The sequence below is a fragment of the Paramacrobiotus metropolitanus genome, unplaced genomic scaffold, assembly GCF_019649055.1.
Source record: "Paramacrobiotus metropolitanus isolate TYO unplaced genomic scaffold, Prichtersi_v1.0 Parri_scaffold0000077, whole genome shotgun sequence".
Classification (NCBI taxonomy): Eukaryota; Metazoa; Tardigrada; class Eutardigrada; order Parachela; family Macrobiotidae; genus Paramacrobiotus; species Paramacrobiotus metropolitanus.
The window spans coordinates 54964-82853 of NW_026570297.1; the positions used below are offsets into that span (position 1 = coordinate 54964).

The following is a 27890-nucleotide window of genomic DNA, read 5'->3' on the forward strand; positions in this document are numbered from 1 at the left end:
AAAAACCACTAAAGTAAAAAACATGATTACCATCGTCACTTATACTGCACATCCACCGGTCCGCAACATAGATGTTAAAAATGGTGGCGTTGTGCATTCTCCTCCTGTTCACCGGCATCGTCCAACTCGTCCACACTCTCCCGGCTCCCAATGTACAGTACGGCCGCAGCGATGGGAAGAAGGGGTCATCAGTCCCAAAATCCTGCTGATCACCATGTTTGATAAGGAAGCTGATATCTGGCTGAAATCGGACTACAAAATAACCGCGGTGAATGTGACCATGCCAGGATTAGCGTCGCGCTATCCCGCGGTCAACTGCGATGCCGCCGGGAATATCTGTCACATCACCACCGACGAAGGGGAGATCAACGCCGCCCTCACCCTTACCGCGCTAGTGGATTCAACGTTTTTTGACTTCAAAAAGACGTATTTTTTCATTACCGGCATTGCCGGCATCAACCCGGATGTGGCGTCACTGGGATCGGCGACCTTTGCCAAATACGCCGTGCAAGTGGATTTGAACTATGAATTTTTTCATGGAGATTATCCTGCGGACTGGCCGGTGGGGTACGTACCCCTGGGCGCCAAGAAACCCAACGTGATGCCGGTGTGGTTCTACGGTACCGAATTGTACGAGTTAAACGAGGCGTTACGGGACCGTGCAGTGGCCGCTGCGGCCACAGCCAAACTGACCGATCACGACAGTATTAAAAAGTACCGTCAGCAGTGGCGGCAGCGGGTGGCCCAGCAGCCGCCCGGGGTGGTGAAGTGCGACACTGCCACCGCGAATATTTATTGGAAGGGAAAAGTGCTGGGGGATTATTTCGCCAATTATACGACAATTGTTACCGAGGGGCGGGGCCGGTACTGTACCACACAGCAGGAGGACAATGCGTCGCTGGGAGCGTTGATTCGGGGAGCGGCGCGTGGGGTGCTGGATTTCGGGAGGATTATCATCTTGCGAACGGGAGCGGATTTTGATCGGCCGGCGCCGGGGATGACGGCCGTTGAGCAGTTGCTGGGCGAACGAGGTTCGCATGGCGGCTCCATGGCGCTGACCAATATGTTGTTGGCTGGGAAGCCGGTGGTGGATGATATTATCAGGAACTGGGATAAGGTGTTTGCAAGGGGAATAACTGCCAAGAACTACTTGGGTGATGTGTTTAATACGCTTAATGACCCTAAACCAGGTAACGTGGCGCGCAGTAAATTGCTCTATTGATTACTGAATAAGAAAAAATATAGTAAAGCTTTCGAAATTAATTAAAAAATTAAATAGATTGAAAGACTAATTTAAACCACGGTTATGTATTGGAAAATTCGCTTGTTGTAAACAAAGTACTGTAACCTACCGGCATCGTTTTGCATTGCAGATTCGAAATTCATAAAGGGATACGAAGGCTAACAAATCGACGGAACTGGATACCAAAATGCTCAACAAACTCCAATTACACAACTGGGAATTGTTGATGGGTAGCTGCATGCAGCTTTCTCAAGGAACATTTACCGAATGCACGCATTTTAAATTTTCTCCTTTGGACTCTGTCGTATAATTTAGTTTAAAGATTTACGTACCCCGAACCTTAACCTTGTCCGAAAACTTGCCATAGCTCGATGTGTTTAATTTTGAAGTGTACGGTTGTAGCGGTAATGCAGGCTTTTTCGATGAGGTGAAAGTGAGTCGTACCGTGAAACAGATGGAACACCAATAATAATTATTTTATGACCACATTTATTGCTTTAATTTTGCAGAGTGCCGGTATCAGTAAAATAATTGAAACACTATGACAACGCCCAATTTGCGGCAGCCACTAAATTTTGGAATTATTTTCGAACTGCGCAGTATTACGAATTGTTTTCGGTAGTCACTCTATTCTTTTATTCAGATATTTGTTAATTTTTTCAGTCTCCAGAAGTTTATTTATGGTCAGTGATAAAATCTTATGATCGTAAATTCCCCCTTTTGTCCGTATGAGATACACAGCTTAATCTAGCATTTATGGGCTGCAGTCATATATCCATGCACATACTTATATGTGCGAACTTTTAAGCACAGCATCCTCCACTGCCGCGTATCTATACGATATATTACTACAAAGTAAATTAATTAAAAAGTCTGACTGCATGGTGCAGGCGTTTTCTGTGCGCCTGAAACCGAATTTGCGATCATATCGAATATGCATTACACTTCATTTGCGAGTACATACCTATTACACACAAAATCACCCGAAAAACATTGTAAATGTGAGCGGAAGTGGGTGAATCAGGCGGGTATATTCGTGGAAGCTGCTACGTGAGCGTGGTTTACTGTAATTGGTAATTAACGTGCATGCGCTAATGCACGTCATATATTTTGATATGATCAGAAATCTGGACGGTATACTGTATACTCCGATATAAAAACCTTGCGAGCACCACTTATTTGATAATTTATGACAAATGTACCGTTAATTTCAGATCTCATTACGTGACGTGTGTTTATAAAAATATATATCAAAATATACATTATTTCATTTATATGCAATTTCTAACGTAATTTTTATATTCGCGGATCGAGAACTTATAAACAATATGCCTACATTACGCGTAGAAGAAGCACTTTTTCCGTTATTATTCCTCGCCGCAACACTGGCCGGCTTCGCGCTGGCCGACAACGGTATCGCCTGGAACGGCAACAACTGGGCACTGGGCTGTGATTTCAGCGGGCGTGATCTGAGCCACGCCCGCATGGCGGGCGAACAATGCGGCGGACACTGTGCCAACACGCCGGGTTGTACGCATTTTGTATGGAATAACCACGAAAGCGGTACGTGCTGGTTAAAGTACGGTGAGGTGGCGAAGTCGTGGGCCTTCAAGACGGGAGATAATTCCATGACCTGCGGAGTGACTGCTAAAGATGGATGTGATGCGCGGTGTAATTGTGGCGGATTTTACGTCAATGGGCAATGTGTGTGTTATTACTGTAAAGGGCGAAGATGAACTGGCGGAGCTGCCTTAAATTATTGTGATTAACACATGTTAACGTACCATGTTATTAACACTAATGGTACGTTAACATGTTGTAGTTATTGGGCAGTATTATCTTGTGCAGAATATCTGCTGCCATTTTTATCACTGACTTTATGTAAGCTGCACATTTCTGCTGTCAGATTCAGGCGCCGATTTCTTTGTTACGGTATCATTCGCTTTCTTCCGCCATATATAGCAACTACGTAAATAAGATGCAACAAACGTTACGGTTTTCGTCGTCGCGAGTCGAACCACACTAAAATTATCCATAGTTTTCATAATATCGCATTATCAGGTTTGCACATATGTCACCTACGGCGCGTTTCGTACGCCTAAGCAAAAAAGCCGAACGCTATGTTTTGTAACTTTTGTTACTATATTCACCGTTAGTAAGGTCATGTGGTTGCGACTGTGGCGGTCAGTGCAGTCATCGACGTAACGGCACGATGTGCTCTGCATACTTATGCCTATGACCGGACCGGCACAGTAGACATCTAAACAGTGGACACACGCAGACATACTGCAGCCGCGGGTGTCACCGGTCATCTGAATCTGTGCAGAGCTCCTGTTTGGCATCGGAAAATTTTGACCATGCCTACGCCCATGCACACCAGACTTCCTGTTTGTGACGACGGATACCCTAGAACAGTATACCAGGTTTAGTTTTGGTAGCAAATTTGTTATATCTAAAAAATCCACCCCTTGAAAACAATAAAATATGAGTGGAAGGAAGTCTAAGAACCAGCCGCGGGCGCATCCGTAGAAGCCGGTACATGAGCGCGGACTATTATAACCATCATTAACCAGTGGCAAAGTGCGTACGCGATCAGAAATCAGAGTGGACGAAAAATCTACGAATATGCTGCGAACGTAGTTATTAAACTGGCCAGCACTAAATAAACAGCTCGTTCAGCATTAACACTTTACAGCTTAAATTTTCAAATTTGCAGTATCTGTACAGATACATGTGTATCTGTATCTGACACTGTCATCGCCTGGAACGGCAACAACTTCGGCTGGACGGCTGGACCGGTAACTGGGCACTGGGTTGTGATTTTAATGGCGGGCATGATCGGCGTAATCTGAGTCACGCCCGTATGGAGGAAATTGTGCCAACACGACGGGTTGTACGCATTTCGTGTGGAATAGACAGGAAGGCGGTACGTGCGGTTGAAGTATGGTGAGGGGAAGAAATCGGAGGCCTGCAAGACGTGGGATAATTCGATGTCCTGTGGCGTGATATCGCTAAGGATGCGTGTGATGAGCAATGTGATTGCGGGGGATCGTACGACAACGGACGATGCGTGTGTAACTGGTGTGAGAGGCGGAATGGAATGTGTAATTGGCGAATGTTTCAAGTAATTTTCTGCCCTTATTAGGTGTTTGCTTTACCATGTTGAATTACTACATATGATGCATTTCACCACATTATTGATACATTACATTGATACATATGGTATTATAACTGTATGCATACTATTTATTGCCATTTTTCGTCACTGTTTTCGTTTCTCGTATTATACCAGAAACGAAAATAATGACGATACATTACATTGTACAGCCCACTAAAAATGTGTACGAGTTGTATACATTTTCACTGGCCCGGTTGTTTGTTTTGGTATGATTCGTCTTTCTGACATAATAATACGAGGACGTAGATTAACATATTAACAGAACGTAGAATGAGAGCTAGGCGTTATTTTGTACGCCGTGATAATTTTCTCGCATGCTGAAATATGTCGCCACTTTGTATGGATTTTGCAAAAAAATTAATACATTGTAGGCATCTACAGATACATGTACAGTACACTACTCGTAGGTTACCGATACCGATAAATGCCATTGTGCCGATGTACCCTAGGTATTGTCAGCATTATCCTTCGACCAGTTTAACGTCACCGATTAGCTTTTTGTTTATTTGCTCCAAAGGAGAATTGTAGAAACATGCACTGTTGACATTTTAAAAAACAATAATGTTCTACTCGACTTGCAAATACCGCAAAAAATTACAGAAACCGTCATTTCTTTTATACTACCCTAGCTCTTTACAGTGGCTATATGCTGAGTAGGCATATTGGTGCTGCACGTGCATCTAATCTATGCCCCTGCACTGACTGCACCATCGCAAAAAAATCCGTTGAAAAGTAGTTAAACAAATATCCTGCTTGTAAGAACTACACAGCACATCCCTGGATGGGCTTTAAGATGTCCCAACAAATACAGCTGCTGCTTCAGCAAATGCAAAAAGACTAAAGTTTTTATTTACAGGAATACCGGTCCATCTGTCAATCTTCTTGTCAAATCGTTTGCTTCTCGTACTTGCTACACGGATTGTAAATTCACCGGCTTATGTAAGATGTACTACATGTGTATAATGTGCTACATGCATGTACTTACATGCTATGCAGTTTGATAAAACTAAACTCGCATGGCCGAGTCGTTATAGTTGCGAAAAAGTATTACTTCCGGGCATTCTGTCAACCGCATCCTGTATTGGTCCAGCGTGTGAGTAATTTGCCCGGGAGGTCAGGCTGCCCATATGGACCATCTTGACGCTGGTCTGATTAATTATAATTTAATTATATTTTATAATTAATGGATCGCATTATGATCTGATGGCTGCTTAACGAAAACCGCTCACGGCCAATTTTATATAATCACACCGGGTATATATCCACAACGCCAACCGAAACCCGGCATTTTTCCATCCGATCACTACGGGTTTATCGTCAAACCCGGCATTTTTTGCTTAGTATCACATTCAGCAAAAAATGCGGGCGGTGTTCGCGGTATTGGTTGTATTGGGATGCCTGGCCACGGTATTGTCGGCACCGGCGCCGGCCCGTCGACCCGCCGTAAAATACGGTCGCAGTGACGGGAAAAAGGACGTCCTGGCGCCCAAAGTGATGATTGTCACCATGTTCTCCCCGGAAACCAACGTCTGGTTGGCGTCCAAGTACAAGCTGACCGCCATCAACGTCACCGTCCTGGGCTTCTCCTCGCGCTTCCCCGCCGTCGGCTGCAACGCCGCCGGCTCCGTCTGCGTGATGACCACCGACGAGGGCGAGATCAACGCCGCCAGTACCCTGTCAGCGTTGACCTTTTCCCCCTTCTTCAACCTGAAGAAGACGTACTTTTTCATCACCGGCATTGCCGGCATCAACCCCAAGCTGGGCTCCATTGGATCGGTGACCTTTGCGCGATACGCCATCCAGGTGGATCTCTTCCATGAGTTCGACGCCCGCGAACTGCCGAAAGACTGGCCGAACGGGTTTGTGGCGCTGGGCGCCCGGTACCCGAATGAGTACCCGGGGAAATTCTATGGAACGGAGGTGTATGAGTTGAACGAGGCGTTGCTGGATAAACTGTTCACCGTGGCGTCCAAGGCCAAGCTGCAGGATAGCCCGACCGCCCGCGGGTACCGTGCCAACTACAAAACCCGCCCGGCCATCCAGCCGCCCATGTTTGTCAAATGCGACACGGCGACGAGCGATATATACTGGGGCGGGACCCCCTTGGCCGAGACCTTCGACAATTTCACCCGCGTTGTCACAAACGGCACCGGCCGGTACTGCACCACCCAGCAGGAGGATAACGGGACGCTGGGCGCCCTCCTGCGGGCGGCCATGGCAGGGTTGGTGGATTTCGGGCGAATTATCATCATGCGCACCGCGTCGGATTTCGACCGGCCGCAACCGGGCGGCAATTCCGTGGATCTGTATTTGCATAAGCATCATTCCGGCGGATACGAACTGTCCATTGCCAATCTGGTGAACGCCGGCGGTCCAGTGGTGGACGAGATCACCAAGAACTGGGATAAAGTGTACGCCAACGGGATTAAAGCCAAGAATTTCCTCGGGGATGTGTGGAATGACCTCAGCAGTGAGGTCAAGGCCACCTGGGGACCGTCCGCACCGGAATCGAAGCTCCGGCGGAAACGGGCGCTCGCCGTAAAATTCGCCAGAAAATAATATGGTAGAAGGATGTATTTGCCGGTGAGAAAAGTCGTAAAATTGTCGATTATTTTTGCAGTTAATTAATTCATTGAGTTGTTCTGCCGCATTCTGTGAGAACCGGTTCTGCAGATTTTATTACTTATAATTCCGATAGAATGCATTGCCAGTGATTGATTAATTTCACAAATTTTGGCACAATAATTACGTCTTCGCCGATTTACTATGGCATTTTTTTCTGTATAAAATTTAAAATTTCTCCGGAAGGATTCACAGTGTCAAAACCAAATAAACCGTCGCAGTGGCACAATCAAAGGTGTGAACTAACTGGTATAAAGCCAGTCTTAAAGGTCAACAGATTAATAAACAAAAGCTATTTCTTTTGCGCTTTGTTGCTCTTCTTCTTGCCTTTCGGTGCGTTGTTAACGCCCAGCTCATCTTCCAATAACAGCCGGCGTTTCTTATTTATGGGCATTTTCGCATACCACGCCTGTTTAAAAAGGAAATGTGAATCCAACAATGCAATACATAAAAGTGGTAAATTCCAGACAAAAAATTATACATTCATACCGATTTGTCAATTTTTAGGGTGCCTCACAAATTATTACTTTTGGCAAATGATTTTTGACCATGGATTTTAGCAGTATGCTACAAGTACTCGAACATAACATTAACAACAATTTAGCGGCAATTTTGTCAACACTCTGTACTCCCAGATTCCATCAGGCAGAAAATGTATTGAGCCAAAACTCACAAAAGCCTTGCATAAACTTTTCCAGCAATAGCCGCAATTAAAGAAAATTTCGAAAATAAAAAAATTATAAAATAAAACAGTAACAACAGTAGTAAATATTCAGTGAAAAGAAATACCAGTTCGCCAATTTAGAAAAGATTCAAGGTGCAATCCACGACTTTAAATCTGGATATGATATATATAATATACGTTTCAAATGTATATGAAACGTGCAAAAAAGAGTAAATTTTGTCTTAACTTCGAGCACAAAAAATACTCCCAAACTGATACTGTATTACAGTGAGTTCAATAATCTTCATAAAGTAGAAAAACATCTACATTACCTCAAACTGCTCCAACGGCTTTCCCGCAAACAGTCTGGCTTGTGCGCACAAGGGAATAAAACGGTCAACTGTGACGGAGTGCGGATTGAAACGGCGCTCCTGATCGCCGGAAGCGAATCCGCCCGCCGGTGTCATCCAGCTGATGACAGATTTCGCCAGCGAGACGAGCTGTGTGGTGGAGAAATACTCGCTGATTTTGGCCACGGTCGGCAGCAGATGCGGATCCAGGGATAAATAGTTATAGCCCGTTTCCTGGGCCAGAGTGCGATTGAGGATTTCTAAAAGATAAACATGCAAAGCCGCAAGTACAATTAATTGCATTTTGCAGTATCTTTGGATTTATTTTAGGAAAGCACAGTCTTTTTTTAAAAACCAACAAAGAACGTATTTTGCAATGAAACGGTAGTGTACTGGCTGCATAGCAGTAGATCCATGCCAAATCCAAATTAACCGGAACGACAATACTTTAGGATAAATATTTTTAGATTTTATTTAACAAAACTATTATATTGATACATTCTGATAATGTGTGCTGCTGCATATACCAACGCGGGCGTGAAAATCCGGGAGCGGAACAGGGACTATTTTATTGAACACGGAATTCGCGGCTTTCACTTCGCAATCCGAAGGGCTGCTGCTCAGTCCCAGAATCAAAATGCGCTCTTTCAGTGGCAGCTTTTTCATTGTCTTCAGCAATTCTTTTTTCAGTGCTGCAAATAGCAAACCGAAATCTGTAAGTGCAATTGCGTTGCGTCTGAATTTTTATTGGTGCTGATATCCGGCGGAAATAAGCATATGTAGTTATGTACTGCAGTAAATAAGCGGTATTTCCACCCGACCGTAAACCGAAGGCATCGTAGTATCATGGCTGCAAACAAATGCGGAGTGGCGAATTGATATGTGCTTTCCGAATAAAACCTCATTTCATGAATCTTTAAATAATTGCTTATAATTTTTTTGCAAAAGCATAAGACAGTCTTCATTAAACAGCGCGCAGTAAACAACCGCACGGAAACTACCTTAACCAAAACAAGCGGAAGCTTTCTCCAGTGAAAAAAAGCAACAAATTATATGGAAAAAATTATTTTATATCCAGGTAATATTTCGTGGTTACCACGGACAATTTGCTACCGAACACTTTCTTACACCTTTATATTCCAGCTTGAACTGCTTGGGTCCCTTTTCCCCACCAAATACTCCGCCCACTCAATACACAACACGGATGGCTGGAACAATTTGGCCATCTTGAAGATCAGATGCACCAGCATCACGATCCCGGGTTTGCCGCGATACCGACTCTTAATATAACTCAGATCCAGATTAAACCGGCAAGCACCCAGCGCCGTACACACCGCCCGTGACAGCAGATGCTTGCCGTTATGCGGCGGTCCCACCAGCAAGAGCGACTTCACCACCGGCATCCGTTCCCGCACCGCGCTCTCCGCCGTGTTGAGGATACAGTAGTGGCGCAGAATGTTGCGGATCTCGGCGGCCTGGGGCATCAGGGGCTGGTCAAAGTCGTAGTGGTTGGTGCGCAGTTCTTGGCCGATGTAACGGGCGCTCCCGTAGTAGTCGGTGAAGGAGGCCGGCATGGTGGGCACCATGATGCCCTGCATCGCCAGCTCCTCGACGATGGACTCGGTGGTACGGTTGGGGGTGAGGTCTTTCTCTTTCTTTTCCTTCTTACCCTTTTGCCTTTCTTTCCTGTATGAAAACATCCGCGGTTATAATTTTCCGAGTGTGCTGCCAATGTATCATTCCACGCTATGTTGACCTCTCTCCGAATTAAGACAATTAATTAAATTAAAAATTAAATTAAAAAGATAAAATTAAAAAAATTAAACAAAAATTACTTAAGTTAAATCGATGCAAAAAGGTCTAAAGACGTTACCGTATGGAACATTTACACAACGGGCAGTCTGCATCTGTATATGACCAATAATTTCAAGTACATACGACTTCCAAATGCAGAAGAAATTTTAACCAAAACAAAAAGTCTTCGTTTTGCGTTCAGCGTACATATACTTTGCACATTCTGCTGTGATCAATATCTCATATAATGTCCATTATGTCAACATACCTTTTTTCTTCTTTTTCGGTTTTTGCCCGTCAATGGCTAACTTAAGATAATCCAATTCAGTGCGCATATTTTTATCCACTTCCAGTCGGATTTCATTTTTAAGTTCCACCCGCTTGTCAGCCTTTACAATGTCGGTATCGAATTCCTGGTTAGCGTTGTTGTCGTCCGAGCGACGCTCCCAAAAATCATGGAACACCACCATGGACTCGGTGAGATCTTTAATGAAAGCCGACTGGGCAATCATCGGCGTCCAGCCTTCGTCTTCCTCGCCTGGCATCGTATAAAAATCATGCTGAGGCAATTAATAAATATTCAGTGAAAAGCTAAATTTCTAGCAGCAACTACAAAAGCCAATGGAAGACTAATTTAAACGGTAGAAATTACTACAGATTATATAGAACCAGTAGCACAGATTATTCTAAGTAAAACATTTTTAATAAATAACAGTTCTAAATCAATAAACGTTTTAGAATAATTTAAAGCCCTACTGACCTTTGCCCTTTCCCTTGCCCTTCTTATTATCTTTTCCTTTCTTTTCCTCTGGCTTTTTCTTCTCCTTCTTCGCGTCCTTTCCGTCTTTTTTTTCTCTTTACCACCCTTTCCCTTCCCCTTCTTCCCACCGCCTTCGGCCGCCAGTCTGGCCTCTTCCAGCGCCGCTGCTTCGGCTTCTTCGCGTTGTCGGCGCAGCTTATCTAATTCCATGGCTAACTGCTGGGGATTCTTCTTCACGAACAGCGACGCCGAGCCACCTTCTTCTTCCGTCGGATAATCCGGAAATGAACCGGTAGCATCACGATATTCCAGAAACCACTGACGAATTTGTAATTCCATATTGCTAACTATACCTGCAAAACATAAGGAATTTGTAAGGTACAGTTCACTGTAAAGTCCAAGTCATCATCCAAAGCATTCAATTTTAATATAATTTCGGTTTTCCCGAAAACGGTTGGGCAAACCGAAATTTTGGCATCTCCAAAAAGCTAAACGGTTGTTCCTGATTCCGCTAATTATAGATTGTGATCAACCTTTAAGAAAAATTTTCGCTAGAACTCAAACTGAAGACATAGAGACTGAAACCTAGTTTTAAGTAAAGGTGCACCACAAAACGCCACAAACAAACAATTTTAAAAAAATCTAAAATCACTTTCTCACTTTTCAAATTAATATTGCTACAATCGTAGTTCGAAGGCACAACTGTGCGCCGGGTGTTCAGTGCGAAACTTAAAACTGGAACACATTTACAAATTAGCCTTAACATTTAATAGTAGAAGAGATATGTTTTAATACTCATATGTATTTTGCTTATCAAAAAATATTCAAACATATTACAACGTTTAACCCACCAAAGTCAGCTACCAGAAGGAGTGCGAATATCAACTTGAAAATTAGCACTTCTTAACCAAATAATTCAATCAAGAAAAACTGATTTTTTGAGAATTTTTGTGACCATAGGTCAAGCAGGGCGATAGCCTGCCAAACTGACAGGGATGGGCATCCTGCCATTTGGCAGGTAACACGCGGAAATTTATAAATAATTATGGGAGGGTCGCACTGGGGCAGGCAAACACCTCAACGAAAGGCCTTGAAAAACTCTTCAATTACCAAACAGTGTTGTGGTCATCGAGTTGACCAGTGGTCAGTAATAATAAAAATTGTTAAAAAAACTGGATTTTTGGGCCGCCGCTTGTTAATACAGATACAGTGTTCATGCTTTTCCGTAAAAAAACGATATAAAACTATCCTCAGTTGGATAAAAACAACAAATGCATCCTTACAAGCGCATATGCGGTGTTTGTCGCTTATGTCCGCGTTATACTGCATGTTGACTAATCTTCGTTGTTGCCGCTTACTGTTTTAGCCGACTTTTGGTAACTTTTTAGTGAATAGAGGTTATAGAGGGTACTCTACAAACTGTCTCAACCATCACTAAGCAATTCATAAGCCGGTAGCCACATCGATAACTACCCGCACGGCATCACCAACGTCCTACAGTATACGGTATATGCCGCACCGGCACTGAAAATCTATACCCGCATAGTCATTTCCGCAATTATCCGTTGTAGCTGGGTAACTCAATAAAGCCTATTCGTGACTGAACGCAGAAATGCTGTACAATTTCAAAACGGCTAGGTATCTGAACAACATCCATGAAATACGTTTACATATCAGTTCAAATCTTATTATTTCTTCTAACCCTGGAGTACGCATAGTGTGCTTTATAATCGTTTCTCGAATCTAAATCTGAATTTTAACATTGTACTGCAAAGCTTTGGTGCCAGCAAACGGAAACCCTTTTTGGTCCATAATTCGCGTTAGTTCTTGTTTTTTGCAGTTTATTTCGTGAATAATTTTTCAAATATTCCCCCCAAAAAAAGCAATTTTTGAAAATTTTCGAGCTTACTGACCACTGGTCATTTCTATGACCATCGAAATAACAGCATTTGTAGCACTTATTTTGCTCGATTTTTTGATTGCATGTGTGGCTTTCCATTAAAGCTTTGAGATTTTATATCGAGTTAATAATTTTATTGTTAAAATAGCACCATGCCCATCCCTGTCAAACTTGGCAGGTAATTTTAAAATCACTGTGCTTGTCCGCTGTCCAGTTATTTTTCATGTCATTTAATGATTTTGCAATAAGAGCCGCTAAGTTGGCCCGAATAATTTATCTTGGAATTATCTAACGCTGGGAGGCTCCAGGAGCAACCAAGACCTTCGCGAACCCAAAATTCCGGATTTTGGTCACCTTTGGTCACCTGGTGCATGCCCAGGCCACATTGTATTTGACAGTGCGATTTTTTAAAATGATGCTCAACATCTCTACTGTGAAATAAAACTAAAGAATGTGAGCTATCTGGGTTACGGGCTCTTGAAGAAAAAGAGTTCCCCACCCTGCCATTTGACAGGGATGGTCGGGAACGGGTTAAAACGACGAAAACTCTACCTGGCCCTTCAGTGTCGCGAAGCTGCTCTTTTATAATGGACAACTGTTTCTGATAGTGAGCCTCATTCTTGCGCTGCAGCAGCCGGCGTGACTCAGCAATTTCCTCTACTTTATCGCCGATACCACTGCGATCCACCAAATCCGGTCCGATAATGTTCAAAATCTCCAGCTCCTTGCGGCGGTATTTCTTCGTCAACTGGCGGATTTTAGTAGCTTTCCAAAACTACCAGAGAAGCTCACTAAGTTACCCACAAAACAGTGCTCAAAAAACGACAAAATCAGGGGAAAAACGAGCCAGAAGATGCATTATTCCGTTATAACAGTAAAAGAAACCTATTTTTACCGAAATTTTATAATTATGCGCTCCATAAAATTTGTTTCAAAAAACGGTACGAAACTATATTAAAAATTTACTTTAGTTACTCATATTAAAGGCATGATTAAATTTCAAGAACCTGAAGCAGTATATAGGTTTTTATTTTTTAACCGTTATACTACGAAGTCATCATACAAACTGCATTTCCTGAAGCCCGGAAGTCGAACATTTTATTTTGACTAGTCTATAATCCTTACTGGTTTAAGCTTGCCAAGCTTTGCTGTTTGAAGAGAGCGGTGCTTTCGATTCAACAAAAGCGAAAGCAGACACATGAAAAGTGTTCGTCTGATAATAAACAAACAAAAAAATATCAGGAACTTACTAGAATAGCAAAGTCTGGTTAGTTACTGATTACGTACACACTACATATTAAATAATAATAAAAAAATAAATAATAACAGAGTATAAAATTGTGGAAAATCATCTAAAACAAAGCGGCAATGTTTACGTCCTGGTTCTCACCATTTGAATTCGCAGTGCTGCATCCTTCTGTTGCTGTGTGAAATGTTCCGGCAGCCGGCGATTCTCGTCGCTGATCCGCGCCTCGTCTTTCTTGGCGCGTATCTTCTCCGCCACCGTCAGCCAGGCCTGTCGCGATCGCTCCAGCTGCAGTAGAATACCGGCCGCATCTGCAGCCGGAAACTCCGCTGCCCGGGCGCCCCGCTTCCGGACCAAGATGCTCTCGCGTTTCTCCTGGAATTTCCGCAGTAAAGCTTCCCGTTCCTGCAGGACTTCATGGCGGTCGTGAATTAAATAACGTGGCACGGGAATGTCCAAATCCATCATGGTGTAACCCAGCTCCTGGGCGTAAGTGTACAGGAACTGGAAGTCCGATTGCTCCAGGTTGACCATTTCGAATTTCAGCTCCTGCAGACGACCAATTAATGATCCTGAATAAGGAAGCAGAAATACGTCAGATATGTACATTGCAGGGTACAACAATGTGTTTCGGAATGGGCTGCAATGATCAGCTGAAGCATTGCTATTGCTAATAAAAACGATTTTAGCAGAAAATACTTCAATATGCGCTATCAAAAATACAGCACAACGTGTCCAAATGTAGTGTAAGGGTTAAGACAAAAATACAAAAAACTGCAATACCCGAAGAGCAGAAAAATCCAGATATAACAGGTAGAAGTATACATATTATTTTTTCTTTCAAAATTCAGAAAGCAATTTCGTGTAACGCCGCACCCTATACTGTAATTATACAAAAAGAATTCGAAGGTTTTGCATAACAACATTTAGAGAGTTTAATCATATCGGAAGGTAAACCTAGGGTGCAGAATTTATGCAAAATTTATTTTTATGTAATCGTATTATTTATGTGAATAGGTATTTGCACACAAATTTCTATTGCTAAAAAACAAACATTACTGAAAAAGAACGACTGAAGAATACCAAAAACGTGTACTCTGGCCTCTGACTATCCAGTAAATTTTGGGTCAATGCACTTTTACGCATCTTAAAAAACGTTAAATTATTTCTTTTATCAATACTTGCTTTGCGAGTAAAACGCATTAAAAATACCATGAAAATTGGCTTCATGTTTTGCTTTTCTTGACATCACCAAAGAAACCGAATAAAACATACGTAACAGATCTAATTAAGCGGACTTAATGGAGTAATTACCAACAACTTGGCGGAGAAACTGGCGCTTTTGTGGATGCACAATCTGATCCAGACATGTTTCGAATTTGCGAAAAATCTGGATGTAGCGCAGATATAGTCCGGCCAGCACCTCGAAGATCAACCGAGGCTCCTGTGGGTAAACCGCAAACATTTAGCGCTGCGCAATCCACCCTTACCAACATTATTCCGTAACCTACGTGGACGCGGCGGACAGCACACCTCTTTCTTCATACGCTGGTAGAGATCCGCCAAATCTTCGCTTAGCAAAGCATCCAGCTCCAGATGGGCCTGCCGCCATATCTCCCGATAATACCTGCAAAACAGCACAGGAATATGTAATATTATTTAAAAAAAACCAATATGATATTTTTATTTGATTTTGTGCAATACTACTTCCCAAAAAATGGACTCACACGTGAGACATCCTCTTGATTTAGCGGCGATAACGAGCGGATGAACTGCCAAATTGTCACCGGATCAACTTGTAAATATCTCGCACCAACGATGTAAGTACTCAATAATTTCCGTAGTACATTAAAAATATGGATGGAATCATAATGTATACTGTAATTACGGTGCAATCATTGCAAAACACACCAGAACCGGATGTTCGGCTTACGTATTTTGTTAACATTTTTCGGATTGTACGAGCACTGTTTCTATGGAGAAAATACAAGATGTGACTAGTCACTACACCAACAACATACAATAATAACGACCGGTCGAAATGCGCATTCAGTTTCGTTTTTAATCTTTGTTGTTCGCTTCGAAGCTCACAAATTAATGCAACAGACATTACACTAGTGCAAATAGCACATTACACTGATTACAGGAATGAGAATCGTAGTCACTTGTCCGAAAAAATTAATTATATTCACGAAATGTCAGCTAAAATTTAGAAGCAGGCGGATTAACTTCCGCTAGAAGTAATTTGAATTTTTAGTAATAATTCATAATTTAATACATTTAAAATCACAATGAACAAATACAAACCACAAAAGTAATAATTCTCACAAGATTACAAGAATTAAAAAACTCGAGTGGTATTTCATTTAAACATGGCCAGACTAGCCTTAACCTTCTCCATTTCGCTTAGGAAGGCGTAGAATTTAGGAATGGTCATTTCCACTTGTACGGTTTGCGAGGAATTTGCCGAGGAATCTGCGGCGGATCCAGATGATGTTGGAATTCCCGTTTCCACGTTCATCTTCACTTGCACGAAGGTCTGTCCGACTTGCGCCGCTTCACTGGATGATGTGGTCACACCGATACGCCATTCTAATTAAATCATGAGGGATAGTTATGGTTCGCAATAATAATTGTGACTCAAACCAGTCAAGTGAAACGTATGAGAAGCAAAATTAACGCACCAACATCCTTCAATCCATTGAAAACAATAGGCGATTGACTGGGCTTCGACTGCACTTCAGGCATGTTTCAGATAAACCAAGGCAATGAACGTAAATCACAGCTGAGCCGAGATCTTAGATGCAGTAAAATCGTGTACGTCAAGAAAAGCAAGTTAAGCAACAAAAGAAAGAAACGATAACTAAAAACACTCAAAAAAAATTAAAATGGAAGCTATTTTCGCTCTCGTGAACGGTGAAAATCGAAAAAGAAATCTGCCTCCTTGTTTTTCGTCGGTGGATCCCAGTCCATGTAATCCCAACTGTTGGAAATGGTACTGCTCTAAGCACGCATTAGCGCCAAATTCCATTGCTGCACTGGAAATGGTACGACTGTTTGGCTACGTCTACGATTTCCTCAATCACTCAGTGCACTGCCAGAACTCGCAAAATTGTTTCACAGTTTTAAGTGGTTCCCGACCGGTTCTTTGCATTAATTACGCTAGAATCAGTGGTTTCTCTTTCTTTCTCTGAGCAATTGATTGTTTTATCTTTGAAGCATGGCTCCTCATCAAGATGGCACCAGGCAGGGTGATGAAAGTCCCGTGCAAATGGTCCAGCTGACTCCGCTGGTGCGTAGACAGCCGTCATCAGTGCCTGCTTCAGGTGGATTTTTACCCGCATTTATTACGATTTTAGGTCGTACTGCAAATCATCAAGCAGTGTGAGGAACAGCGAACCCTTGGGGAACATGCGGAGGGATTTCTTTGCGGCTTGCTCGAGGAAGGAGGAAACTAGAATTGACATATGCGTATCCGTCTCTCAAAGGCGAAGGAAATGAACAAGAAGCGGAAGGTATTAACAGAATCTGGATCCATTTTGTTTAACTATTGTTTTTTCCTAAATTTTGTAGATAAATAAAAATTTTTGAGACGCAAAGGTCGACTTACCACGATTTCACTATAACAACTTCAAGCTGAGCACCAAACCCTGGTTGCCTAGTTGTTTGTGATTCACTATCTACACTAGCAGCCACTGAGGACCTACAAACGTGGAAGTCAAGCAGTGCCCTGTATTGCCTGCTTTATCCGCGGCATGTTGTACGTGTACAGAGATATGCCAGTGCACCACATCATGATTGCGCAATAAAATTCGTGACGGTGAAGATTTGACGCTGGCCCATAGACACATATGCTATAACTCAAATTTTCAAAAATTCATAACTTTGTTAATTTTCGCGTTAATGTTTTTTGAATATGCTTTAAAAATACAGAATAATATATACTAGTAGGCATAACAAATGTTTTTTCGATTTTATTTTAGGGTTGCGCACTATGTGCCTACGTAATTAGCATGGCTGTCTATGGAGAAGTCATTTAATTTGATTTAAAGATTTCTCGTAGGCGGCTATGTTAACCACGTATGCTCTCAGTGCCAAACCTTAAGACGGAAACAGAAAAAAAATCGTTTTGCCTAATAGTAGATATTATTCTATATTTTTAAAGCATACTCACAAAACATTAACGCGAAAATTAACAAAGTTATGAATTTTGAAAATTTAAGTTATAGCATATGTGTCTATGGGCCAGCGTCAAATCTTCACCGTCACGAATTTTATTGCGCAATCATGATGTGGTGCACTGGCATATCTCTGTACACGTTGTACAGGGAACTCAAATGTACAACATGCCGCGGATGTACAACATGTACAACATGTCAAATGTACAACTTGCCGCGGTTTTATTGCCGATTAATTTTTTGTGAAGTGCAAAGGCAGCTCAGCAGCAACAGTCAGAAAGAAGCTTTTACCGTTTACGCCATTCAGAAATGAGTGCATTGAACGTTTGCGGCACAACTGAAGAGTAAAGCTCTGGTTTGTCTGAAAAATTCTCCCAGATGAAGTACGAGTTCGTATTGATCGAAGATTCAAAGCTCAATTAATGTTCTTGCTGTTTCTAAGTTTCAATCGAAATCCGTGTTTAATCAGTATTTTTTGCAGATTACAGTGAAGAAATGACCAGGCGTTTGCGTCAAGTGAATGTTGATAACTTGGTTGTTGGATGGTACAAGAGCGCTGTATTTGGATCTTTTTAAATCGGGATGTCTTCGAATCTCAGCATTCATATCAGTCAGCTGTCGAGGAATCAGTTGTGTTAATTTATGGTAAGACCGGACGATTGAAAAGCGAAGAATCGGTTTTTGATTAATCATTTCCACTCCACAGATCCGGTGCGCACTGCACAAGGATTATTAACCCTAAAAGCTTACCGCTTGGGCGCTGAAGTGATGCGAGTGGTTAAAAAAGACGGCCTGGAATTTTCCATGGATAGGTAAATAATCTTAAGTACAGTAAACAATCTTAAGTACAGTAAACAGTACTAGTAAACAGTACAGTACAATAATCTTAAGTACAGTAAACAGTACTGCAGATTGTTCAAGTATAGCTGAAAAATTAGCTTTTAAATAGTTAACATTTATTTATTTACTGTGTTTTCAGAGTTGACATTAATTTAGAACTCTCGGCTTTTAATGTTTCGCAGAACATTTTTATTTCTGACTTCGCTATTTCTGCTAGTGGAATTTATACGAATACTCTACTTTCCAATTTTTAACATATGTAAATAGACAATATATCCATCCTTATTTTTCGGTACGAGTACGTTTCTTCGGATTTTTTCGTCATGGCCATGTCATATGGATTAACATGTCAGCATGTTTCCTTATATAGTGTGCGCCGATCGAAGCTGACTGTGGATAGTTTATTTGAGGAGATCCCGATTCAGATAAAGAATAGCCATTTTGTTAACGCAGCGCTTAGTGAACTGGACTTAATCGCTCCTTCTCCAAACAAGCGTCCTTTCTTGGATCTTTCCACAAAGTATGCAGTTTTATCCCTACGAGCACGGAAAATTTACATGACGGTTGAATTTTCCATTTTTCTGTAGTGTTCTTTTGGAGAAGAACGTCAGCCTGCTGCTGGAAAGTGTCGATAAGCTGCTACAGGAAAATCAGAAATTAAGCCTGCACCAAAAACGCACACTGCGAATGGAGCAGGACCGGCGGCGAATTATTGCACGCAAGGTAGACTTTATAGTGTGATCAGTGATTTACTCCCTTAATTGCTTGCTTTGCACATGCCACAATCCCTGCAGTTTTCGTCATAGGCAGTTTAGTAAATCGGGCATTTTTCATTAGGTCGGTGCGAAATCTTTTACCGTGGTGTTTGTTTTTTTGTAGAATCAACAGCGACTAGCCAAAGGTGAGCAGCCGTTGACGGAAGACGAAATCAATCAAATGTTCCGCTCCCTGCCGGAGCCGCCGCGTGCCGACATCGTCCTGGCATCGGCCCAAGTGGGGCAGTACTGCGAGCGCATTGGACAGTTCTCATCGCAGAGTCTGAGCAAGATGCAGATTGCCGAAGCTCTGCAGGGCAAACTCAAGGACAGCTCCGCCGCTTTCTTATCGGCTCTCCATAAAGAAGCGCAGCCGCAGTAGAAATGATACGCGAACTGGATATTCCGAGTCCGATTGGTTGTAATTGTTTGATGTTTCGTAATATTTATTAGTTCTTTTTATGCAGCACTTAGAATGTATCATCGTGTACCAGATTTCATGTTATCTGAATGATAAAAATAAAGAAATTACAGTTACTGTGTATTAAAATTTAAGTGAAAAGATAATAAGTCCGTCAAGTTACACCGAAAAGATAGTTAAGTTGGTCACCTTACGGGTAGCGAGTGGTGCTGTCATCTCCGTTTAAGTAATAATTCAGGGTAGCAGTAACACCGCGTAAGCAGTGTTTACACAGTGCACATGCATTCGACCTGGATCGGGGAAAATTTTAAATTCACGAAAATTACGTAATGTTTTATTTAAACTGGTTCGATCGATTTTTTACCGACAAGTTTGAGCGTAGTGCATATGAATACGCGGCTTCATATGCACTACGGTTTGAGCGGGCCGTAGCGGCAGGAAGAAAGAATTAAGTGCCAGAGAGTTGTGAGCTAGACAGCTTACCATACTTAGTGAGTCAAACGAGTAGTGATTCACTAGTGAAACGACCAGACCGGACCACGTGACCAGAGCACTTTTCAATGCTGAACCACTTTTGTGCCGTTCGGCTTCTCACAAACTTCCGCTTTCCAGAACATTTTCTGCAAGTTGCAGCAAGTTTATTTGTATTCAGCTGGTTCGGTGTGTACAGAGATATGCCAGTGCACCACATCATGATTGCGCAATAAAATTCGTGACGGTGAAGATTTGACGCTGGCCCATAGACACATATGCTATAACTCAAATTTTCAAAATTCATAACTTTGTTAATTTTCGCGTTAATGTTTTGAATATGCTTTAAAAATACAGAATAATATATACTAGTAGGCATAACAAATGTTTTTTCGATTTTATTTTAGGGTTGCGCACTATGTGCCTACGTAATTAGCATGGCTGTCTATGGAGAAGTCATTTAATTTGATTTAAAGATTTCTCGTAGGCGGCTATGTTAACCACGTATGCTCTCAGTGCCAAACCTTAAGACGGAAACAGAAAAAAAATCGTTTTGCCTAATAGTAGATATTATTCTATATTTTTAAAGCATACTCACAAAACATTAACGCGAAAATTAACAAAGTTATGAATTTTTGAAAATTTAAGTTATAGCATATGTGTCTATGGGCCAGCGTCAAATCTTCACCGTCACGAATTTTATTGCGCAATCATGATGTGGTGCACTGGCATATCTCTGTACACGTTCGGTCTCTACTGAGTCTACTCTACTCAACTCATCTGCTGTATTCTGTTTTTTTTTCGTGACGAACTTGCTGTGACATGATACTTGGCAGTGGTATGCCGTGCTGGTGATACTCGCCAGAATCATTTTGTTTTACTCGTAAAGACGATTATCGGGAAAACAGAGAAAACTGAAACCTGAGAAGGCCCAATAACCTGTTTATGTAACCGTGCAGAGTACCGTCTGCAAAGCACTGTCAATGGCTCCTCACTCGCACCATCACGAGCAGCCCGTGGTGAATGGCGCCGAGGACTCCGAAGATGACATTGAATCCATTGTGTCTGGCACGCCCAGTCCCGACCGGGAAGTAATGACGGTAGAGCGTTTGCACAAACTGCACTTCCCGCCTATCCATCCCTCCGGTCCTTGGCGGCGTGCTTTCAACTTCCAGCGCAACGAGGCCGTCTTCTACCAGCTCGATGATTTCGCGCCCGGCCTGCCGGTGGTAACCCGTTGTCTACGACTAAAGGATCTGCCCAACGTGGGCGTCCAACCGGAGATGTATCTGCGGGAAATCAAGGAGGGCCCTCTGCATCCCTTGTGGATCCCTTATTTCCTGGATGAAGGCTGGTTCGTGCGCGGCTGGAAGGACATCAATACACTGGCGGATTTCCTCGAGTACGGCGATATGCCCAAGGTGCGGGAACAGGAGGAGGCCTGGGAGTCGCTCATGGAAGCGGAGGATGGGAGTTGGATTGGTAAGGAGAACTGAGAAATTAGTCGTTGGGGTTTTCGTTATGGGTTTTTGGTGTGTTCCTTTGGTGATGGCTTTGTACGTTTTTTTGTGTTGATAGGTGGGTGATTTTCTACGTTTAGTTTTTTGCATTTAGTTGGCTGCATATCGTTTTATGTTCACAACAGAGCTGTTGTTAAAGTTACTGTAATGACACTGCATTCCAGTGATTTCGACTTGGAATTATCAGTTAACGCTGATAATTCTAGTTTAATTCATACTTCTTAACTGCTTGCTTTTTAGAAATTTTTTTACTCCCTAAATTTAGCTCTTTTTCTCCCTCGGGCGAGAGCGGGGACAGCTTGAGGCAATGAAATGCCTTGTAATAGTTTGGATCTGTCAAATTCCGTTTTGTCCATAAGTGTTTGAAAACGATGCATTTCTGACGCTTCAGTTCAGGATCTTTCAAATTTGAGTTCTGTAATGGGTACAATTTATTTCGCTGACAGTTATGAACTCTGATTGGTTTTTGGCTTTGGTAAACCGTTACCTACGAGTAGTAGTAAATCCTTTTCTAAATGATTTTAAAATTGATTTCTTAATTAATTTAATTCATTTTGTTAATTTTGTAATGTAATGACTTATTTAATTTTGTAATGACTTCTTTTTTAATGACTTTGTTTTGTTAGAGTTAGTACTCGTGCCTGAAGAAGTAATTTTGTAGAACGCCCCGAGCCGCCGCCTGGACCGCCCAATCCCGCTCTCGAAATTCCAGTCGTTGATGGCCCTCCGAACGCAGCTGGTCCGGTACATATGGATGCACCGTCCGTGGATGGCGATCAGGACGGAGCATCGTCGTCAGCGGAAGTGGGAACCATCCAAGTGCCGACCCCCCGCACCGCCCGGCCGCCGTCCCTCGCTTCCCTCCTGGGCCCTAAAAAGATCCCCGCGCACATGTCAGTTCGGGGGCGCCGTGCCCGATCGGACACCACGGCCGTGTTGAATCTCGCAACACTGACTGAAGAGATCGCAGCACGGACTAGAGAGACCACAGCGCGCCCGTTGAATCCCCAGGTGCCATCCACTTTGTGCCTCGCGGATGCCAGCGTTGGCACGGACAACCCCGAGGTGGTTCCCGATCAGTCGATGGAGAATGTGGAGGCTCCCGTCGCAGTTAGCGCACCGATGTCGGCGGATGATAGCGCGGTTGTGGAGATGGAGCAGCCTGCCGTTTCTGTGATGGAGCCAACTGATGCACCGGTATCGCTGGATGAAAACGCAGTCGGAGAGGCGGAGCAGGCCGCTTCTTCCACCGCGGAAGAGCAGATCGGTGCATCAGTATCGGCAGATTCTAGCATGGCCGTTGACGAGGAGGAACCTGCTGTTGTCCTTTCCCGAAATTCCGTTGAGAATTTTGTGTGCAGCCGATGCGGTAAAAAATTTGCCGGGGCCCGTTATCTTAAACGTCACAATAATTATGGAAAGTGTAGCCGATTGGCCAAGAATGCGGCTGCAGCCGGGATGAGCGCTCCCGTTAACGGAGCCGAGACCCCGACACCGGAGGCGGCGCCTGTCGAAAAGGCTCGAAGCGAAGAAGAACTGGCTCTGGTTCGCGACCATCGCGAGTTGGGTGAGTGAAGCTTGTTTTCTTTAAAACTACTTACTAGTAATTAATGGATACGTACTGGATGTTGCTGTTGTGAATGTAATGCCGTAATATTGCTATTTATTATGACATTTTTTCCGTGTATTTGAGGAAAAATTTTAACATGTCAAAATTTGAGTTGAATTTTGCAAAAAACAAATGGTATTCAGATTATTTTAAGAAACAGAAAAATCCACCGTGTGTTACTGTTGATTCGAAGATTACTGATCGGGAATTTGTATGCCGTCGGCTCTGTGCAGGTTTTGTTCATGTAACAGGTCTGTGTACGTCCAAATTTTAAACATGCTTCCAGCTGGCAGCACAGAGCCGCATCTGAAGACTGATGGTGAACAGTTGAGCATTAACAGGGAAAGCGCTGAAGGACTATGTTAATACCTGCATTATCAGCTAGATTTTGCGCAGCTAAAAACGGACAAGCTGTCGCTGGCCTACGAACTTGTTAGGTCTACAAAATTTGCACTTTAATCCAACTGCAAAATTTTTAAAAAGTTAGATCTTATTACTGCATTTGGTATCAGGCCCACTGAGTCATCGTTTGTTTTTGTGTGGAAATGCAGTGTTTGGCGTAATTGTTTGTAGTGCCCTAAAATTTTTGTGGTCCATGTTGTCTTAAACTGAATAGAAGTGTAAATAGTTTCTACTGTATTTCAGAGCGCAGCATATAACGGCGCATCTGTAGGGGAGTTGTCGGATGTGGCCATGGATTCCCAGTTGGGACTCGCTTTGGCGCCAGGCGGAGTAGGTGGGTTGCTGGATTATTTGGATTCCGCGCCAGTTTGTCCTCTTAAGCGAAAGGAAAGTAGCCAGGAAATCGAACCAGTTGGCGCTCCAGCAGGTATGCCTTCGTGGGGATTATGATTGATGATCGAATAATTTTATTGCATTTTATTTCTCGTATTAATTTTGACTTATTCTCTGTTTCCATTTTGTTGCGTATACTGATCCGAAAGTGGTTTATTTTTATGATGTTTCACCATAGTGTTCTGCTCAGTCATCTCTTAATCACCAGCAAACTGATTTCACTCAGATTATTTTTCTCCAGATTCCTTGAACACTGTGCATACTAACAACAAGCTGGCTAAAAGGAAGAGGGTCAATTCAGCGGCGTCTAAGAAGCGTAAATCGGAAGGTCGTATCGAATCCTCTGTCAGCGGTAGTAGTGTAGCTGGGCCGGAACCCTTGGCACTTACGATGGAAGATGGGACAGCCTTGGTACGCGACATTTCGCCGGAACTCCAGGCACCAACGCCGCGACCCTCTTCGGCATCGTTGGCCGGTGGCGGATGTAAATAAAAATGCCTGTTTTTATCTGTTCAGCACTTGTATTGTACAGTCGAATCGTGACATATGCGACCAAAACTTGAAGTATTTATTCTCTTTATCTGGCGCGGTAATAAATTATAGCGTTATGGATTTCAGAAAAACTAGGAAGTGAAGAATTTATTGTTGTATTTGATGCTAAATGGTAATTTGGCTTTTTTTGGTACAGCGGGTCTGGATGGGGCTGTGATAAAGTCGGCTAATAGCCGGAAACCCAGACGACGACGCCGGGTTTCGAAAAAGAACAGGTTCACCAAGCGAGTGATTCGTGGTGCGGCTCAAGTGATCACTTTGCTGCCCTCAACTACCGACGGTCTTCTGAAAAGTATTATTTCTTTTCGACTTTTGTTAGGCTTGATGTCATTTTTGACTTTTGCACAGAGGTTCCAGGTCCAGGAGAGGAAAATATAAGAGAGCTCCGAAAGCCACTCCGAAAGCCACTCCGAAAGCCGCTCCGAAGCAGGTAGAAAATTAATTGTTTTTATTTATTTGTAAATAAAATAAATTGTTTTTATTTGTTTGTTTTATTTGTTTATTTATTTGTTTATTTCAACGATGGCCACTGAATTTTAATATTGAACAAAATTGATATATTGTTATTAATTTCAGAATGGTGCTGGGCCCAGAAAAGGACGATTGTCTGGAGTTGGAGGTAACGGAGAAGCTAAAAAATCTTGGAGTTTGATTTGAGCGCTTTGTTTCTACTGAAACGTTGCCCTAAGAAAACCGTGGAAAAATCTTTGTTAGTGTGGAAGATTTTTTCCGTAATTATACGTTTGCTGCGGTTGTTGTAGTGGAGCCTTTCACGGTGGAACCATTAAATGTGAAAGATGGGCCGAAGAAGAAGTATAAATCACGCAAGCGAGTGCGCGCCCCAACCGGCATCAGGGATGTGATTGAAGCAGCGGAGGTTGAGAAGCAGAAGAATCCGCGCAAAAGCGAGGAAAGGTAGTAGCGGAGGAGCCGTCTGGTGAGTGAATTCGGGATGTAATGAACTCACTATACTTACTTGTGTTTCTGCTACGGGCTACGTGTGATATTCTTAAATATTTTGCTAATGATGCGTACGGTGCAGCTAGTATAACAAACATGGGATTAAAGGGAAAGCATTAAGCGTGAAAAATCACTCCAGAAAATTCGGTAGTACGCTAACATTCTAGTCGAAATGTCGGGACATACTAGCCGGTATGGGCACAATTAATTGGCGACTTATTTTTAGCGGGGACGGCGGGGGTGGGTGAAAGGTCGTTTCCGTGTCCGGAATGTAAGGAAGTGTTTAGCGCTGATCACATACGGCAGGAGCACGTGAATAATCACCACGGATCAACGATGGCCGCCGTCCTGGCCGAGCGGGATCCCGGAAAGGCACTCTTGTGCCGTATTTGCAATAAATTCATTGCCAGTCCCAGGCTGAAGAAGCACGCGGCTGATTGTATCATGAAGAAGGTGGCCTCCAAAATTAACGCTTACAAGAAGAAATGAGCCGAGTGAAGAACGAACGAACGTAATTTTATTTTGGCTTAACACCGTCAGATTTTTCCTCTTTACCAACTTATTGGTTGGGACATCATCCTGTTTTGCACTCCCTAGTTTCTTTAGGAAGATTTAGGAACGAGGAGGTTTTTCAAAAGATAGCCCGGTTAAATGTTTTAGTTTATGGTTTCTGTAATTATTCTCTTTATGCTAATTTCGTTATTTATTTCCCGATCATCGATGATAGCGGGCATAGTTCTGCAGTCAGCTTTTCTTTGTGGACGGTTAATTCGGTTACCATATGTTTGTGTTATTTATTATTTTAGGATTTTGTTTGGCTTTTTTGTTTCCTTGTACTATCGGTTCTTTCGTTTTCTTCCGTAATTTCTCTCGTCCAGTATTTCAGAAACTTTTTGTTCCTAAGCTTTCTTTCTTTTTAATTACTGAGCTTTTTAATTTCTCTGAATGTTGTTTATACTATTCGAAAAATTTTCTTTTCCGCTGGGCGAAGAGCGCCTCTGTTGCGCAATCTTGTGATTAATGCTCACTTGCCTGAACTTCCGTCTCCTTTTTCTTGATCTTCTCTCGTTCTTCAAGCTTGGAATGTCTTGTTTGTGTTTCTCTATGCATGATGGTTACCGACTGTTTTCTGTCTTTTGCAGACAAGCGGTAAACAGCGCGCAATGTTCAAGAAGGAATGGGTGAAGCTGAATCTGTTGAAAAAATGACTGCAGTTTGCAATTGTGGATTCTTCATATTGAGTTGGAATGGATTCTTCATATTGAGTTGGAATGGACGAGTGGTTTTTTGGCTGCGTTGGATATCATTTTCCTGGCTTTCTTTGATTTTTGTTCCTCGCACATCGCGGCACATGTATAAATGGAATTGTTTTATTTTTGTTAATTGTGTTATCGTCGCACCGGGTACTGGATAAAGAGGCGTCCTGCAGAGTGGCTCAATGGTTCTAACTTCTGTGTTGCGGGACGAAGCGGATTTATCGCTGAATCTAAAATCTGATAGTACAGTATAATAGAAGATTTTGTCTGTTAGAATATTATCTCTCTAACAATTTTGTCGATATATGTTGGGATTAAGCACAGTTTTTGCTGCAGTTGATTGTACCGTTTTTTATCGCAAACAATTGTTTTCATTCTGTTGCAAAACTAATAAATAAAGATGGAACAGGACAAATTAGACCACACGTGAGCGGTTTGGGAGTAAAGTGCTGTACAGTGTATTATTATACGATGTGAAATTTTCGATGTGATAACTGTGGAAGAAAACTCGTACAGAACTTCTAGATCGCTGCTGTAAAATTTGATTTTATTATTTTTTAATTTTGCAACTTCAGTATTGCGTCTAACTCGTACATGTGCAGTAACATAACCAACTAGAAGCAGCCATCAACAGCAAGGCGCCCTTCCGGTAATTTTGTTTTACAATTTGAAACGCCAGAATAATAAAAATAAGAAGATCCTGGGTCGATTTGCTATTTGATCAACTTCGCTCTTCAGCGCAAAACTTTTGGGAAAGTGTTCAGTTCTACTCCCAG

General features: G+C 42.6%; 6 protein-coding genes across 7 annotated transcripts; 4 read left to right on the top strand and 2 right to left on the bottom strand.

Moving 5' to 3' along the window:
* Positions 1 to 1750, top strand: LOC129595356 (uncharacterized). Its single transcript, XM_055492342.1, has 2 exons — positions 1 to 1190; positions 1374 to 1750. The coding sequence occupies exons 1-2, from the start codon at positions 23 to 25 to the stop codon at positions 1403 to 1405; spliced, it is 1200 nt and encodes a 399-aa protein (XP_055348317.1). The 5' UTR covers positions 1 to 22; the 3' UTR covers positions 1406 to 1750.
* A 3534-nt stretch (positions 1751 to 5284) lies between these two features.
* LOC129595377 (uncharacterized) lies at positions 5285 to 7277 on the top strand. The gene has a single exon (XM_055492372.1). It carries the CDS (start codon positions 5781 to 5783, stop codon positions 6978 to 6980), a length of 1200 nt encoding a protein of 399 aa, XP_055348347.1. The 5' UTR covers positions 5285 to 5780; the 3' UTR covers positions 6981 to 7277.
* Positions 7083 to 15668, bottom strand: LOC129595378 (dynein regulatory complex protein 11-like). Its single transcript, XM_055492373.1, is given in 13 exon segments — positions 7083 to 7452; positions 8040 to 8317; positions 8585 to 8749; positions 9188 to 9229; positions 9232 to 9743; positions 10116 to 10389; positions 10612 to 10705; positions 10708 to 10964; positions 13064 to 13286; positions 13902 to 14329; positions 15072 to 15201; positions 15291 to 15384; positions 15485 to 15668. Coding segments are annotated over 13 exon segments (2625 nt in total). The 5' UTR covers positions 15496 to 15668; the 3' UTR covers positions 7083 to 7335.
* Positions 15669 to 15817: 149 nt separating this feature from the next.
* On the bottom strand, positions 15818 to 16694 carry LOC129595376 (COMM domain-containing protein 7-like). Its single transcript, XM_055492371.1, has 2 exons — positions 16442 to 16694; positions 15818 to 16349 (listed from the first exon to the last, which is right to left on the bottom strand). Exons 1-2 carry the CDS (start codon positions 16503 to 16505, stop codon positions 16120 to 16122), a joined length of 294 nt encoding a protein of 97 aa, XP_055348346.1. The 5' UTR covers positions 16506 to 16694; the 3' UTR covers positions 15818 to 16119.
* A 165-nt stretch (positions 16695 to 16859) lies between these two features.
* Positions 16860 to 20058, top strand: LOC129595375 (eukaryotic translation initiation factor 3 subunit H-like). Its single transcript, XM_055492370.1, is given in 9 exon segments — positions 16860 to 17049; positions 17117 to 17200; positions 17203 to 17272; positions 18417 to 18500; positions 18503 to 18580; positions 18642 to 18747; positions 19146 to 19295; positions 19363 to 19498; positions 19655 to 20058. Coding segments are annotated over 9 exon segments (1038 nt in total). The 5' UTR covers positions 16860 to 16977; the 3' UTR covers positions 19913 to 20058.
* An 816-nt stretch (positions 20059 to 20874) lies between these two features.
* On the top strand, positions 20875 to 27520 carry LOC129595328 (uncharacterized). 2 transcript variants are annotated; one of them, XM_055492300.1, is made up of 10 exons: positions 20875 to 21904; positions 22604 to 23513; positions 24199 to 24380; positions 24588 to 24830; positions 25035 to 25190; positions 25247 to 25328; positions 25475 to 25517; positions 25660 to 25835; positions 26085 to 26369; positions 27001 to 27520. In XM_055492300.1, the coding sequence occupies exons 1-8, from the start codon at positions 21406 to 21408 to the stop codon at positions 25684 to 25686; spliced, it is 2142 nt and encodes a 713-aa protein (XP_055348275.1). In that variant the 5' UTR covers positions 20875 to 21405; the 3' UTR covers positions 25687 to 25835; positions 26085 to 26369; positions 27001 to 27520. The 2 variants fall into 2 exon arrangements, with proteins under 2 accessions (XP_055348275.1, XP_055348274.1); XM_055492299.1 differs by having other exon boundaries at positions 26085 to 26311.
* The last annotated feature ends 370 nt before the right edge of the window (positions 27521 to 27890 follow it).